This window comes from Mycetomoellerius zeteki, unplaced genomic scaffold (genome assembly GCF_001594055.1).
Source record: "Mycetomoellerius zeteki isolate Tzet28-1 unplaced genomic scaffold, Tzet1.0 scaffold379, whole genome shotgun sequence".
Classification (NCBI taxonomy): domain Eukaryota; kingdom Metazoa; phylum Arthropoda; class Insecta; order Hymenoptera; family Formicidae; genus Mycetomoellerius; species Mycetomoellerius zeteki.
The window spans coordinates 105,830-120,955 of NW_017257370.1; the positions used below are offsets into that span (position 1 = coordinate 105,830).

General features: G+C 32.8%; 1 protein-coding gene across 1 annotated transcript; it reads right to left on the reverse strand.

Annotated features, from left to right (window-relative positions):
* Positions 1-1,400: 1,400 nt before the first annotated feature.
* Positions 1,401-3,479, reverse strand: LOC108726009 (serine/arginine-rich splicing factor 1-like). The gene is made up of 4 exons (XM_018453362.1): positions 3,382-3,479; positions 2,224-2,256; positions 1,840-2,070; positions 1,401-1,586 (listed from the first exon to the last, which is right to left on the reverse strand). The coding sequence occupies exons 1-3, from the start codon at positions 3,421-3,423 to the stop codon at positions 1,852-1,854; spliced, it is 294 nt and encodes a 97-aa protein (XP_018308864.1). The 5' UTR covers positions 3,424-3,479; the 3' UTR covers positions 1,401-1,586; positions 1,840-1,851.
* Positions 3,480-15,126: the final 11,647 nt, after the last annotated feature.

The window sequence follows — 15,126 nt, forward strand, 5'->3', positions numbered from 1 at the left end:
TCAGAGAACGGAAAATTACGTGCGCAATTGAAGCAAAGGGAAAAAAAGAGAGAATCGATAAAGATTTTCCGAGCGGAGCGGATCGTCGCGCAGCGTTCTTCGCGGGAGTCGAAACTCGAAAGGAATGCGATGCGTGGTACGGCTTGGCTCGACTAGAGAGAGATTCTATGGGCGGAATCCATAGACCGGTAATTCATCAGTGGCGCGCGCCACCCACCCTCCCTCTCCCCCTCCCTGTTTATTTCTCGCCTACCCTACCGTCTCAACTGCCACCGCGTGACCTACATTGACCTACATATGTCGCGCACGTGTCAACAACGTGATAACGGCTACCGCAGACAAAATTCCGTAACAGTAAGGCCGGAATCAGATACTCAATGGCTACGTTTACACCGTGGGTTTAGGCCGCGACCTATACGATAGATGTCTTTGTTTAACCTACAGGATAAACAAGGACATCTATTATATAGGTCGCGGCTTAAATGCACGGTGTAAACGTAGTCATTGAAGATTGAGATTGAAGATTGAAAGATTGAAATTTGATCAATCAAAATAATAGGAGCTAAAATTCCTTTGTCCTCACTGGTCAAATTTTAATCTTCAATCTTCAATCTCAGGCTGCGGTCCACTTGACGCTACAAACGCTTTGAAGCGTTTGAACGACCAATCAGAACAACAAATTTTACGAATTGATTAATCAAAAAATGCTTCGAAGCGTTTATAGCGTCAAGTGGACCGCAGCCTATATCTTCAATACGTAGTTTGATTCCGGCCTAAGCGTAAGGCATAAACTTAAGTCGACGAGCCAATCAGGATATTGCTTTAGATCCACGTAATCTAACGAAATAGAAATAGCAGTAAATTTATTTTATAAGGCAAATTTCAACCGGTTGAAATTTGTAAAGAAATCGAATCAAGCTCATTGAATGCTCGATGGAACGAATGAGCGATAATACAGCATCGATAGGTAAGAAAATTTGTGTCTACTTTTTTGTGTATCGATTTACATTTAGATTGAAATCTTTTATTCTCTGTTCCTATTGCCTATGCTTTTCATTGTATTTCCGGCTATATGACTCAAGTATTTTTATGTGCCAGGGCCTTTGCTTTTTTCGCGATGTTCAATAGTATCAATATTATCGATTGTAAAATGTACAAGATAATTAGGATTTTTATTTGCTAAAAAAATCTTAAGATAATTAAAAAATATTAAGATACTTAATCTATTTAGAATTTATTTCTGACAGATTAATAAGAAAGGAAGGGATTTAATAACGACAAATAACTTGTGTAAGAAATAAAAAAAAATCGTTTTCATTTAGGAAATATGTATGAGGAAATAAGGAAATATAAGTACGAACGGAGAATCGGTTTAAACAATAATGAAAAATTTACTGCAGTGACAAGCTTTATTTTAAAATTATAAGGTTCTTTTTAGCTTTATTCGAAAATTATTAGGGTTTTTAGCCGTGCGAATATGATTTAAAACACATGATGCCTATAGTGCTGAGGGAAAGTTAACCTTCAGCCGAATCTGGCTGAACCTTTATCTGTATTTCATAACGATACATGTATCCAGAAGAGATCTGCGAAATAAATATACAAAATTAATCCTTGTGACATGCACGTTATTTTTTAATACTAGAATTTTCGAGAATTAATAGAGGAAGGTCACCGATACCGACATACCACTTTGTTTTTAGACAATATTTCTTAAGCAAAAGGTAAAAATACAACTTCAAAAATATAAATACAAACTAAAAAGTGTTAGATTATATATAAAGATTATATTAATAAATCCGTCAAAGAATCGCGATTTTTAATTTGAAAAATGTTTACCAGAGTCTAATTTCAGTTGTCACCGTTTCCGTCTCCTCCCCCTCCCCGTCCTCCCCGTCCTCCCCGTCCTCCCCCTCCTCCCTGTCCTCGCCCTCCTCCCTGTCCTCCCCCTCGTCCTCCCCGTGCTCCCTGTGCTACTCCTGCGCTTCCTTGTGCTACTTGCATTAATAAAGGACTATCTTGACCCATCATAGCATGTTCAGCGCTTGCTTTCCTTAATCCTGTCCCCATCTTTAAATAAAAATTATCTCATCGCAAAAACTATCTGACGAGAGTATGAAAAAATTATTCATATCTATATTAAAAATCCAAATTGAAAAACTTGTCAAATTTTTCTGACATAATTCCGCGAGAAATTATAACAAAATATTCAGTCGTACTCACTTCATTCATTTGATCTTCTTGTGAATCGGCGAACTGAAAAGACAGTTGAATGTTTTATTACAAATATGACCATATTAGACGATATTAATAACGAAATATTAGTAATGCTATAATTATGCAACTCTAAATAAGCGATATTATTCCGCGAAATAAATCGAGTGCTTCGAAAAATGTGCTTTCCAAAAATTATTTGCAAAAGCATCATTAAAAAAAATATGTTATTTATATTTGCTTTCTGCTTTCGATAATAAAAATTTATCCCTATATATTTCCCTTCTCCTCATTTTTCTCATTAGAAAAGATTTGATAAAAACTTTTTAAGCATTTATTGATATATGATCTATTTTGTATGTAATGGGATGTTTCTAAAAAGGGCCGGTTTCTGCCTAAAAAGGTGTAAATAAAAAGAATAATGTTTTTTGTAGATTTTGACTTCCTGGATACGATAAAATTATTAAAACGTTTGTAACGTTTAGGGAACACTTCAAAAATTGAACACAAATATGGTATTTATTCAAATTTCAATAGTCTTGTTTAATTTTCGAGGTGTTCTCCAAGTGTCACAAAATTTTTAATAACTCTATTATTATAATCTCGAGTAAAAAATTGGCCCTTTTTTAATACCCTCCGAAAAATGAAAGATATTAAATCCTCCTATCTCTGGCCGATTTTTACTTAAAAAGATGTAAATAAAGGAAATAATGTTTTTTATAAATTTTAACATCTAGATATGCTAAAATTATTAAAAAGTTAATGACATTTAGAGAACATCTCGAAAATTAAGCAAGAATATTGAAATTAAAGATAAATATATCATGTCCGTACTCAATTTTCGAAGCGTTTCTCAAACACTAAGAACTTTTTAATAATCTTATCATATTCAGGAGATCAAAATCTACAAAAAAAACACTATTTCTTACTGACACCTTTTTAGGCAAAACTCGGATTTTTTTAACATCCTCGTTTCAATCGATTTTAATTGAGATTTTAATCTTTATTTTAAAACGCGAGTTCGTATATTTAATTTATAATTCTATATTAATACATTAATACATTAATAATATATTAATAATACTATTTATATATATGTATATATATAACGTGTAATTTACATTGCTTCATTCTAAGACTATAAATGAGCTATTATTGACTTCTTACCATCGCCACGCAAAGCAACGTAATGAGGAACAGCTTAATCATCGTGATTCGCTTTGATGCTCAAACGTACACTAGTTGGATCAGTACAAACGTTCTTCGCTTTTATATAGATCCCATAATCCATGACGTGTTTATGTATCCATTCACGGAAAAAACAGCAGGTCTATGTATATCCTTATAATAATAATGATACTTCCGATTATTACTGCGGATTTTTTTTGTTTGCGCAATTAGCGACGAGATTTAACGCGAAACTTATTAAATTGAACAATAATGCAATTATAATGTTTCACTTCTGCGATAATTTGTATATTTTTTACGATAAAACTAAATCATAGATCTTATCGCTTGCTTCTTCATTGTTTATTATTTTTACCGACTAATAAGTACCACCTATGGGATATTTATATATATGTATATAAGTATATAATAGTATATATATATAGGGTGTTTCTTTTTAATCTAACCAGGCGAATATTTCAAATGCTGTTGAGTTTATAGAAAAATGTGTCAGACAAAAGTTGTAGAGTGCAGAGGGGAACACAAGATGGTGGCCTTGAGTTTTTGAATAAGGTCAAACTGAAGGTCATTTCAAGGTCAACTTTGATTTTTTTAATGGAATGTAGTATTTTTCATTGCATATTCTGAACGAGCATAAAATTCTGCGTTAAAATTGTCTGACACGTTTTTCGTGAAAATCCATTTTATTGTGGAAATTTAGCAATTTAAGCAAAGATGTATCTCATACGGTGACATTTTATGAAGCATACAGTATGAGTAATTCTGTCAAATCATGTAAGAAATCAACCGATACTTCTTTCTTTTGTAATGAAACGTTGCCTAAGGATGAGCTCAATACGATGTAAGAATGCAATAATGGACGCACGAACGTAAATGAACGATGACGCCCGCGTATGTCCGAGATTACGTCCTTAGGCAACATAAAATGGATTTTCATGAAAAACGTGTCAAACAATTTTAATGCAGAATTTTATGCTTTTTCAGAATATACAATGAAAAATACTACATTCCATTAAAAAAACCAAAGTTGATCTTGAAATGACCTTCAATTTGACATTCATCAAAAACTTAAGGCCACCATCTTGTGTCCCCCTCTGCACTCTACAACTTTTGTCTGACACATTTTTCTATAAACTCAACAGCATTTGAAATATTCGCCTGGCTAGATTAAAAAGAAACACCCTGTATATTTTATGAAATATTCAATCTGTCATAGGACCGTACATGTGAGAAACAACCAATAAGAAACGAATTATATATTGCGTGTTTAATTATTTTAATGATTTCAACAAGCCTTTAGAAAATCATATCTGAAGATGAGACTTTCATAAAGTTGAATATTTTTCCATTTTTTTTAAATGAAAACCTCAGACATGATTTTTGTTATTTTATTCTGACTTTGATGATATCTTTTAATGAGCGTTGGCCGTAAATATTGTTTTGTGACACAAAATCCAAGGTCTTGCAATTTTAATGTGAGTATATAGTGGTATGACATAAGTAGTATAAATGACAATAGTTAAAATTAAAAGTAGGAGCATAAAAATCAAACGCAAGGTCTTTGTGCAAGTTATCTATTAAACAAATCTTCATATAAGTATATATAAACGTTTTGATTTTCTCATTTATGTTTTTCACAGCATTCAAAAAGTAGTTACATTTAATCTTTATGAATGGGTCATTTGGACCCGGATGAAAATTTTAATTGACCTCTATTTTTGTACGATTAATATCGCAAAGTTAAAGTGGGCGGATAAAAAAATTTGGAATTTTCCTCTGTCAATCGCTGCAATGCGGCTGTTTAGTTGTCACCTTAATGCAATTGTGATGCAATAAAAGTTTAGCTTGGGTGACTTGGACCCGTCAAATGTAACTTCAATAGGTTTTTGCCGAAAGTAAAAATTCGTTTTTCGTAAGTGCCTGTTTATTAGTGCTATATTCCAGTATATATGTGCTTTTATAATTAAAATATATATTTAAAACATTCATTTTCAGAAATAGTATTTTTGCGAGAAAGGCATCTTGACGAAACGATCGCTCTATTTTCTCGGACTTATAAAATCGTGAGTAAATAATGTCGAGAGAAATTATTATATATTTAATATATTCAATTAGAAATATTTTATTTCCAATTGTGAAAATATCGATACCATTTTTCCGAACATGTATAAAAATACCTCCACTTTACTTGTGCAAATAGTTATATTTTTGGAATAAGTCAATATAACGTTTTTTTTTCTTGTAATTCACATTTTCTTGTTTTCGACTATTTATTTTTATGTGTATCTTTTTTTATCATAAAGATATGATTTCTTTTAAACTGATTTTTGCACTTTTTTCACAAATTATTCTTTAATGTTTTTTGACATAACTTTTTAATTATTATCAATACCTTTTTATGTTTTAATATTTCGATTCTATACATTCTGACATTTCATTAAAAAAAAAATTTCTTCCATTAAGATTTGTGATAATTACGGAGCTAGTAAAAAACGTCGTAATTTGGATCCAAACCTGTTAATTAAGACTCTAAAATGAGATATGTTATAATTGGGGACTATAAAATCGTTAAATAAATTTAGAATATAATATAGAACATATATAATTACGAATTATCTAAAGTGTCAAACTCTAATTTTCTAGATATCACGTTGATAGCTAACATTGGAAGAATCATATTTGTCTTGTCCAAAAAGCCAATGAATTCAAACATCTCAAGATTAGAAATTAAGGCCTGAGTTCGTACGAGTCAAATATAATTTTTTTATTGTAAACGTAACGTCTAAAAACTAAAGTTTGACGCTTAAGATAGTTTCTTCATAATATAAGATATGTATATAATATAAGTAAGAGTACAACAGAGCGAATATATCAAATATAGAGACTGTATGGTTCAATAGCAGAATCGCTGCTAATTAAGGGAAATTCGGAGATTAACAGCAGGCTCGGTTTGAAACCCGGTAATGTCAGGATCCTGATATTCTTTTCATGTTGTTGCTTACAGTAATTATGATTCTATCTTTATTTTAATGCAACCATTTTTAAAATGCTCGCACGGAATGCAAGAGATCCGGATTCGACTCCTAGCCGAGATAATATTTTTCGCAATAAATAAAGTTATTTACAGATTTCTATCATATTAAGATCTCTCTAATAGATGTCTATTGAGCATCAAAAATTTAATTTTAAATTAGGTAAGCATTAAAAAGGTCCCAGCTTAGACCGTTATGGTTAGGATTTCCTATTTCCTATTTGATGAATTTTACTATTTTGATAAATGACAATTATAATTACTATAAATGTGTAATTCAGACTAACGCTTAATATTATTTATATTATATATATTATATATATATATTATACGTTTAAAATAGCTAATATGTATTTTGATACCTACACAAAATACTCTGCAGATTTTAAAAGCTCTATTAAAACATCACTGAGATTACCAGGGATGCGTTCCAAAACTTGACTCTGTTAACACTTGATGAACAAGGATAAAATGATACTTGGGTTGACAGAGTCAAGTTTAGGAAATCAACCTAGGCGAAAAATATAGTATATCAGTGCAGAGCTTATTAACCTTTAGACTGCCGGGAAAGCCACTTTTATGGCTTTGCAAAAATCTCGAAATTTTGCGTCATGTGTGTATGTTACTTTTATAGAAAAATTTTTGAGGAAAAAGAACCACTATTTTAATGAAAAAATGTCAGCAGTCTAAAGGTTAATAAGAATTTATTAATAAATTAATTTGCACACATTACAAGATGTATTCCAATTTATCCCGTGTAAAAAACTACAGACTGTTTTCTCGTGACTTGCTTAATTTATGAAAGTCAGGATTTATATAAACGAAGTAAAATCGAAAATCGATAGTTCATGCTGTAATCCTCAACTACGTTTGCGACGATATAATTAATTTGTTTGCGCCAATCGTAAAAAAGGCAGGCGACACTCGCTCGCGACGTAGCCTTACCGTTAAGCAGCTCTAACATTTGCATTTTACGGGCGGCTATTCCGTGAAAGAAAGCCCGATGCGGAGATAGCGCGGATGAAGCAATCAGAAGCGTGTTTAACAAAACCTGACTCGGCGAATGGCGCGCGGTGAAAATCTTGACGGAGCAACGAGGCCTCGACCAATTACCGCGAATAACTATTCATATCGGCGTGAGTAATCTACGCTTCTCGTACGCGACGCGACGGAGATGGTCAGAATCGTCCTCTGATGCGCGACGTTATCGCGTGCGTGCAACGGATCGTCCTGTCCGAAGTATTTATTGCTCTCTGACACCGATAGATGCCCGTTTCCAGCTTTCCTCTCCTGCTTCTGTCGTATTCCCCTGTCGAAGATTGCTAAGCGAATAAAGCAAAATATTTCGTATAAAATTAAAGTATAAAAAAAAATCGTCATTTTGTCTCTGTACGACGGAAGCAGGAGAGGAAAGCTGAAAACGGGCATCTATCGGTGTCAGAGATAATATATACATATATATAAATGAACAATAATTTAAGGATATTTTAGTTGTACAATATCAGATAAAAGTATCAGCAAAAAAATGAATTAAAAAGGCTATGATATCAATTAAAAATTTTGTTATAAATGCACTAAAAAAACTAAATTTTAATAAATATTTGTTTGAATAGTTCTAATTAAATATTTACTGAAAATATAAATACATATTTATTTACAAAAACCATTAATTTGATTTAACTATCACTTTTTATTGAGTAAATATTTATCTACTTAAGTGGATATTTACTTAGTACTATATACGACGAAATATGTATTAAAACTTTGTGAATTTTTTTCAATGTACCTGAAACTAACCGCAAAAAAACAACAAATAATTTAATATAAAGCTTTACGTAATGAAACAATTAAATTTTGCTGTAATTTTAAATAAATAACTTTTAAATGATTATGGATCCAAATAAACTTTTTTATAATATTTATCAAATTGTATTAGTAGATATATATATAAACAAATTTGATAATGCTACGAGTTTAATAAATAATTATACAAAATATGATTTTATTTAAGAATTGAACAAAAAATTAAACAACTTGTAAACCAATAAGAGAATTCACTCAGAAAAGGTCAAGTTGTGCTTATTAAACAATCTACAAAAAAACGCTTTCGGTAACATCGGATGTCATGATTATCGAGTAATTAAATCAAACCAATCTCATAAAATTTAATTTTCGCTGTCGTGAAAAAAAATATCGATTCATAAAATAGCAGGAAGCACGATTTCGCAGTGTCGATATGGTCCTTCGAGGATTACGTTAATTCAACGAGCGCGGATCTCAGAGCTTAGAGTAGAGAGAGGATTTTATACGAGAGAAAAGAAAGGGGTATTAAAGCGGGGATTTATTACGTTGACGGTAGAAATGCATTAAATTATATCCAAGCACTCATTTCGCATTTAATACAGCGGTAATATTTTATACGGGTGTAATTACTCGTAACTGTCTTGGTGGATATTTTCCTAGACACACGTGACCGAAAGCAGCAATTAAAAAAGCGCGGACCTGTGCATCGCGGTGGCCACTAATGACGTCGTTCCGCATTTACAGTTATCGCAGAGCAGTGCAAATGTGAAGAAGAATCAGAGAGAACGGAAAGTAATTTATTAACGTACAATGGCGCGTGCGAGCCGTATGATCCGACTAATTAATTCATTTCTACATCTTTTCTAACAATACTTTAGCGCGCCGCAAACTCGAACAGATTGTGTAGGTATCTCGTAATTAATACCAAGAAAGAATATTTCGAGCAAACACTAATTTTGTATAGCTATTAAATATATTCTAATTCTTATAACAAATAAATACTAATTTTCGTTCTATATCAATATTTATTTTAGTTTGACATTGCTTTAGTAATACAAACACGACACAAATTTCCTTAATAAAATTTTATTGTTAGACGAATGATAAGTCCTTGTTTACTCTATAATAAACGTATCATAAAAGCTTTATGTTCGTTTTCACCAATACAGATTAACTTTAATCTCGATTCAACTTACTTTTCATCTTTTTAAATCCTTGGAATTAGAAAAAGATGAAAAGTAAGTTGAACCAAGATTAAAGTCAATCTATATCTATGTATACTAAAAAAAGATGAAAGTGACTTCTTGAACCAAGATTAAAGTTAGTCTATATTGGTAGTAGCTCTTATGCCCCTTTCTGTCAATGTAGTTTAATTTTAATCTTGGTTCAACTGACTCTTCATTTCTTCTGGTCCTAAGAATTAGAAAAAGATGAAGAGATTAAAGGTAATCCACATTGGTAGGATCGAACATTACTGTTAGTCGCAGAAAGGATCTATAGGAAAAGAGAGAATGAGAAAGCACAGTAGTACCAGCTACGTCGATGTCGCGAGGTTGTTCTCTCGATTGCGATGCGATCTTCGTTCTCGCTCTGGTCTCGCTCTGGACCGAGATCGCGAGGCTGCGTGAAGCGGCGAGAGGGCACGTGAGAGGCGCGGGGACAACGCGATGGTGCCCTCGCGCTCGGTTTTTCAAACGTGCCTCGGGAGGGCTAGGGGGGCCTGATTGCGCGGGATTCTCGCTTTGAAGTGGCACCGCCGATGTTCTCGGGCCGTCTCGACTCGTTACCGCTACGGGATCCAGCACTCTCTTTCTTCTTTCTTTCTCTCTTTCTCTTTTTCTCTTTTCCCTTTCACCTTTTCTGCAACTCCCGGTTATACGCGGAATCGATCGAATTCTAGATTATATTTTTCTGGTTACGCGTCTAAAAATTGTAAATTTATCTTGAGTTTAATAAAGATATGACATAGATATCTCCATTTGTCGATCTTGAATCAATGGTATTAGAAGTTAAAAATAGCGATGGTATTAGATAGTATTAGAAGTTAAATATTGATTGAGCGATGATGGAGATAATATAAACAAATACAAAAGGCCAAGTTCTTAATTAACGTCGCCACTTTTCAATTTCTCGCCCCTTTCTCGTCGTGGATAAGGACAAAAAGCCGAAGTGGTCGGAGCTCTAATCTCTGGTCCTATAGGGATCCTATAGGATACCCGGCGCGAAACAGACTCGGCACTTTTTATCCCTTAAGGGACAATTAATTATTGAAACTCACACTATTCGATTCCTGAGTTCTCATTGAGTACATCGCGTCGCAAAAGTCGTTCCTACAGAAGGAAAGATTTGCTATGAACGCGAAAGGGATTACAAATTTAATTGTCAAATTTGTTCAATATTTATATAAGTATATAGTAAACAAATTTGCATATTTGACAAATATTTTGCATTTGTTGCAAATAATTTTTGTAACGAGTACGAAAAAGAATAAATATTTGTTACATCTGCATACAATTTACGATTCCTATATTTGCAAATGGAATTTATCGTTATAGCGCATAGGATTAGCGTCCAAAGCAAATTTTTTCCCTCCATGTGTGAGGTAGAAAAATAATTATTAGAGTTTTGTATATAATAAACTGAAGAAAAGATCAATTCAATTTATTATTAACATTACTGAATTTTAATTTATTACTAACATTACTTTTTTCTTAAATAAAAATAATTGTTTCAATTAGTATGAATCGAAATCTCACACAATTTATATGAATGATTATTATAAAGTTTTTTTACGAATAATCTGAAGAAAGAAAAAAATGAATTTTTTTATTTTTTTATTACATTGCTTTCTTTAAACAAAAATAATTGTTTCAATCAATATGAATCAAAATTTTATAAAAATTACGTGAATGTTTTATACGATTACAAAGAGACATCACATGTGAAAAAAAACGAACGCAAATGTTTCTTTTTAATTAAGTATTTTTAAGTGTTTCTTTCCACGTCACGCTCGTAGAAGATGTGAAGGTATATCATCTCGCGCACGTGCGCTAGCTTATTCACTTGCATCTGTGTACATATGTACACACATAGCATGCACTCACATAGGCTAATACACTCACGCCACGATATCGTGGAATCCGCGAGTGGTGCTGTCGAGAAGCGACGCAAGAAGATAACGCGCCCTCTGAACATTTCGGATTCCAGTCGTACCGAAGAATAAACCCCCGACCATCTTACCCTTTCCTTCGTTCTTTCCCCTTTTCTGTCGCATCGTTTCCCTTTACCTCCTTCCTTCTCGCGACCTTTGAGCTTTTTGACTCGCCAGATAATTATGTTCCCGACCTCTTATTCCTTGACGTCGATCTCTCCATAAGTAACACATACCTCCTTATTTTAATACTATTTTTTCTCTCTCAGATCCCATTTCCTACAGTTCTGCTTTACATCTCATCTTGAAACTATAAAAGTTACAGAAATATTTTCTGAGAATCCAAGACAACTATATAGTTATAAATTTAGATTTTCTTCAGTTTGAAATATCAGTTCACAATTTTAAGAGAAACATAAAGTTAATTAGTAAATTAAATAGGCGTGATTTTGTGATTTATATATATCTGCCAGTAATTAATTAAAAATAATAATATAAAACAAAACAGTTCAATGATCCATATCATTCTACCTTACCTTCCTCCCCCCCGAGTTCCAAAATCTCAACTTTAATTTGATCCTCCCCCTTCCTTTTAAATAAAATCCTGAATACATCTATGGCAAAGGATCTAATTTTCATGATCCAGAGAAACTAATCTGATTGATACTACATTTTTTCTTAAATTAAGTTTTAATAATTGGCATTCCAATGTAGAATTGATTGTCACATCTGTTTTATTAGCAAACAAGTACGGCTATATAAGCAAAGAATATTAGATAATTTTACGGAGAATACTCTATCACACGATTGCGACAAAATTGTATGAATTTCTGGAGTCTTCGGGGAACGCGTAGGGTTGCTGGGTGGACCGAACCGGTGCGAGACTGGACAATTACATCGAGGAACAATTACAGGTTGGCACGTCCTCGCGGTCGCAGCTTTTTCTGCGCTCTGAGATTCCAACGACGAAGAACGCCTTACGAGGAAATCTTCTTTCATGGTACGAGACAGCGAGAGGTACAAACGTGGCAGAAGAGAGGATAGAAAAGCGGGATCTTCTCGAACTAAATCCCTCGGTACACACCTCGAAACCCGAAACACAGCAATTAAATTTCTGCGCTGTAATTTGCTCTCGCATACTGGCAAGAAAAATAGCACTTCGTTCAAATAAATTGACGATCGCTCTCTGAATTGTATAAACATTGCAAGTGAAATTAATAAGAGGTTTCATTAAGTACAATGTGTTAAGAAAATTTATGACTCGGATATCTTTTGGATCAATTTTTGATACCTGACTTCTCTTCAGAGTGTTCAATTATAAAGATTACGTAAATTTTCATCTCAAATTTATGTAGATATATAAAATGTGATTATCGTAGTACGCTAATTTGATAATTACAATCTACACTTTGGCATTATATATCATATTGTGATATTGTATATGATCTCTTTACGAAAAAAAAAATTATACAAAGATTAACCATTTTCGAATTTTGATCAATGACTTTTCTGTGGGTTTAAGTTATTTAATCACTTAAGGGCACATTTTAATTAATTAAAAGAGAAATAAGAAGAATATTCATAGATATAATATTCGTGTTATCAGTAATTTTATAGTTTTCCGCAACGCAATAACGATCTATTTTGAGTCTTTTCTCATGGAAGATCGTAAACGTTACCACGCCTTTATTGCTACAGAAGATAACGCTGACTAAAGGTTAACGATCAACGGATGCTCGCTTTAAGGATTCATCTCTTGCGATCGTTCAAGCCGATTATTCTGGATAACTTGCGCTATTTTCTTTCGACTTCCGACGAGCCGTTAATTAATCTGAAATTAAAAATATTTTATTAATTATTTTAATTACGATATTATTATAAAATTTAAAATTTAATATTTTAATAAAATAAAATAAAGAAATAGTTGCTTAATAGATAAACATCACATAAAAAATATCTGAAATATAATCCCATTCCTGAAATATAAAATAAAGGACAATTCTATAAGCGTGCAGGTAAACTTAAATATTAGATACATGCTTAAAAATTCGCTAATTATTAAATTCCAATTAATATAATAATTAGCAAACGTTGGATTAGTACTATTACAGATACGTTACAGAGGTTGTTCAAATTCAAACATTCCTTATACGAGCCATCAGAATAATTGCCTGTTATGTACGTAAATCGCAGTGTGAACTGCGAAAATTACGGAATCTTGAAAATGCTTTACGACGCGACGCGCGCATTTTACGGTATCGACCACGCACGTACATGTCAATAAACGCATAAAGACGATTTTTCTAATAACGTTTTACGACATCGCGGCGTGTAATGTCCTTCCCGCGCGACTATCACTCGCCAAGAAGTGATACGCTCATGTGCCTTGAGAGAATCTACCGAAAAAAGTCCGCTTACGAGCACGCATCTAATATTTGCCTGCGTCTCATTCAATTATCCGTAATTAATTTTTGTGATTATGCACACTTCTTGCTATCCCGTTAATCCCCATCGCCACAATTTCATCAGCATCCGTCAAACATCGATCAACCAATCGATCTCGCCTCGATAGCAACCTTGAAGTACCGCAGCGACCTTCGCGAACACAACCATCGTCGTAATGCACTTACATGCGTGTAAAAGTCGCAAGTAAAGTCGCACTAGCTAGAATAATTTACTTAGTGATTTTAAAGCGAAACTAATTTGACTTTCTCGTTGTCGAATTAATGTTAAATATTAGAAAAAAGGAATATCTCTTTTAAAAAATATTCTGCAATTGTCCAGATAAAAATTCGGTTTTATTTATTTTTCGAGATTAATTAGTGAAAGTTTCATTTATTGTTACAGTTTTCTTTCATGTTTTGTATTTTTACGCAGTATTGATGCTGCTTTTAAATTGTCATAAAACTCTGCTAACAGTAAAGTTAAACGATGAATCACATCATGCTAGGAGGTCAGCTTGATTCTATGATTACCAAGTTCGCAACAGACCAGCGTTGCTTGTTCCGAAGTAATATGAACGTTCACACCGTTTGACGTTGTGCAATTATTCCACGTCATTTATTACACGACCGTTTGCAAATTATTTTTACGTTCGATGTAGCCATTTGACACAGTTGCTTAAAATCATTAACATCGATCAACTCATCATAACTGAGATTTTTCGTTTCCTTGCTGTACTGTAGTAATAATCCTTCGAATTAAATAACATTTTGTTATTTTTATGTGTATTAAAATATAAATCAATCCATTTTTGTGGTTTGAAAGTAAATTTTAAATTAATTTTCTTGAGTTAAATTATTCGATTCCATTGTTTTATTCAAATTAACGATATATTGCATAGGAGAGCAGTGGCGACTATAAAAATTATTAAAAACAATTTAAATTGGATATAATTTAACAGTGTACAATATCGACCGCAACACAAAAGCGGAAAAAAGATCCTTACTCTATAAATTTCTTGGAGTGAAATCTCACTCCAAAAAAGTTAAAATACTGCCACTATTGAAAGAGTGAAAAATTTGCACTCTTGAATAAGAGTGGCAGATTTTCATTCTTTTTGGAGTGAAATTTCACTCCAAGTTTAGAGAGTAAGTTTAATTTATAGAGATGAACTTTTTTGTTCTTTTCCAGATGAGAAGAAAGGACAGGAATAGATTTCTCTGCGGCATTAATTTGCATCGATTTCTAGGATACTTATTGCTTACTTTATTTGTTATAATTTAAGAGAAAGAACATT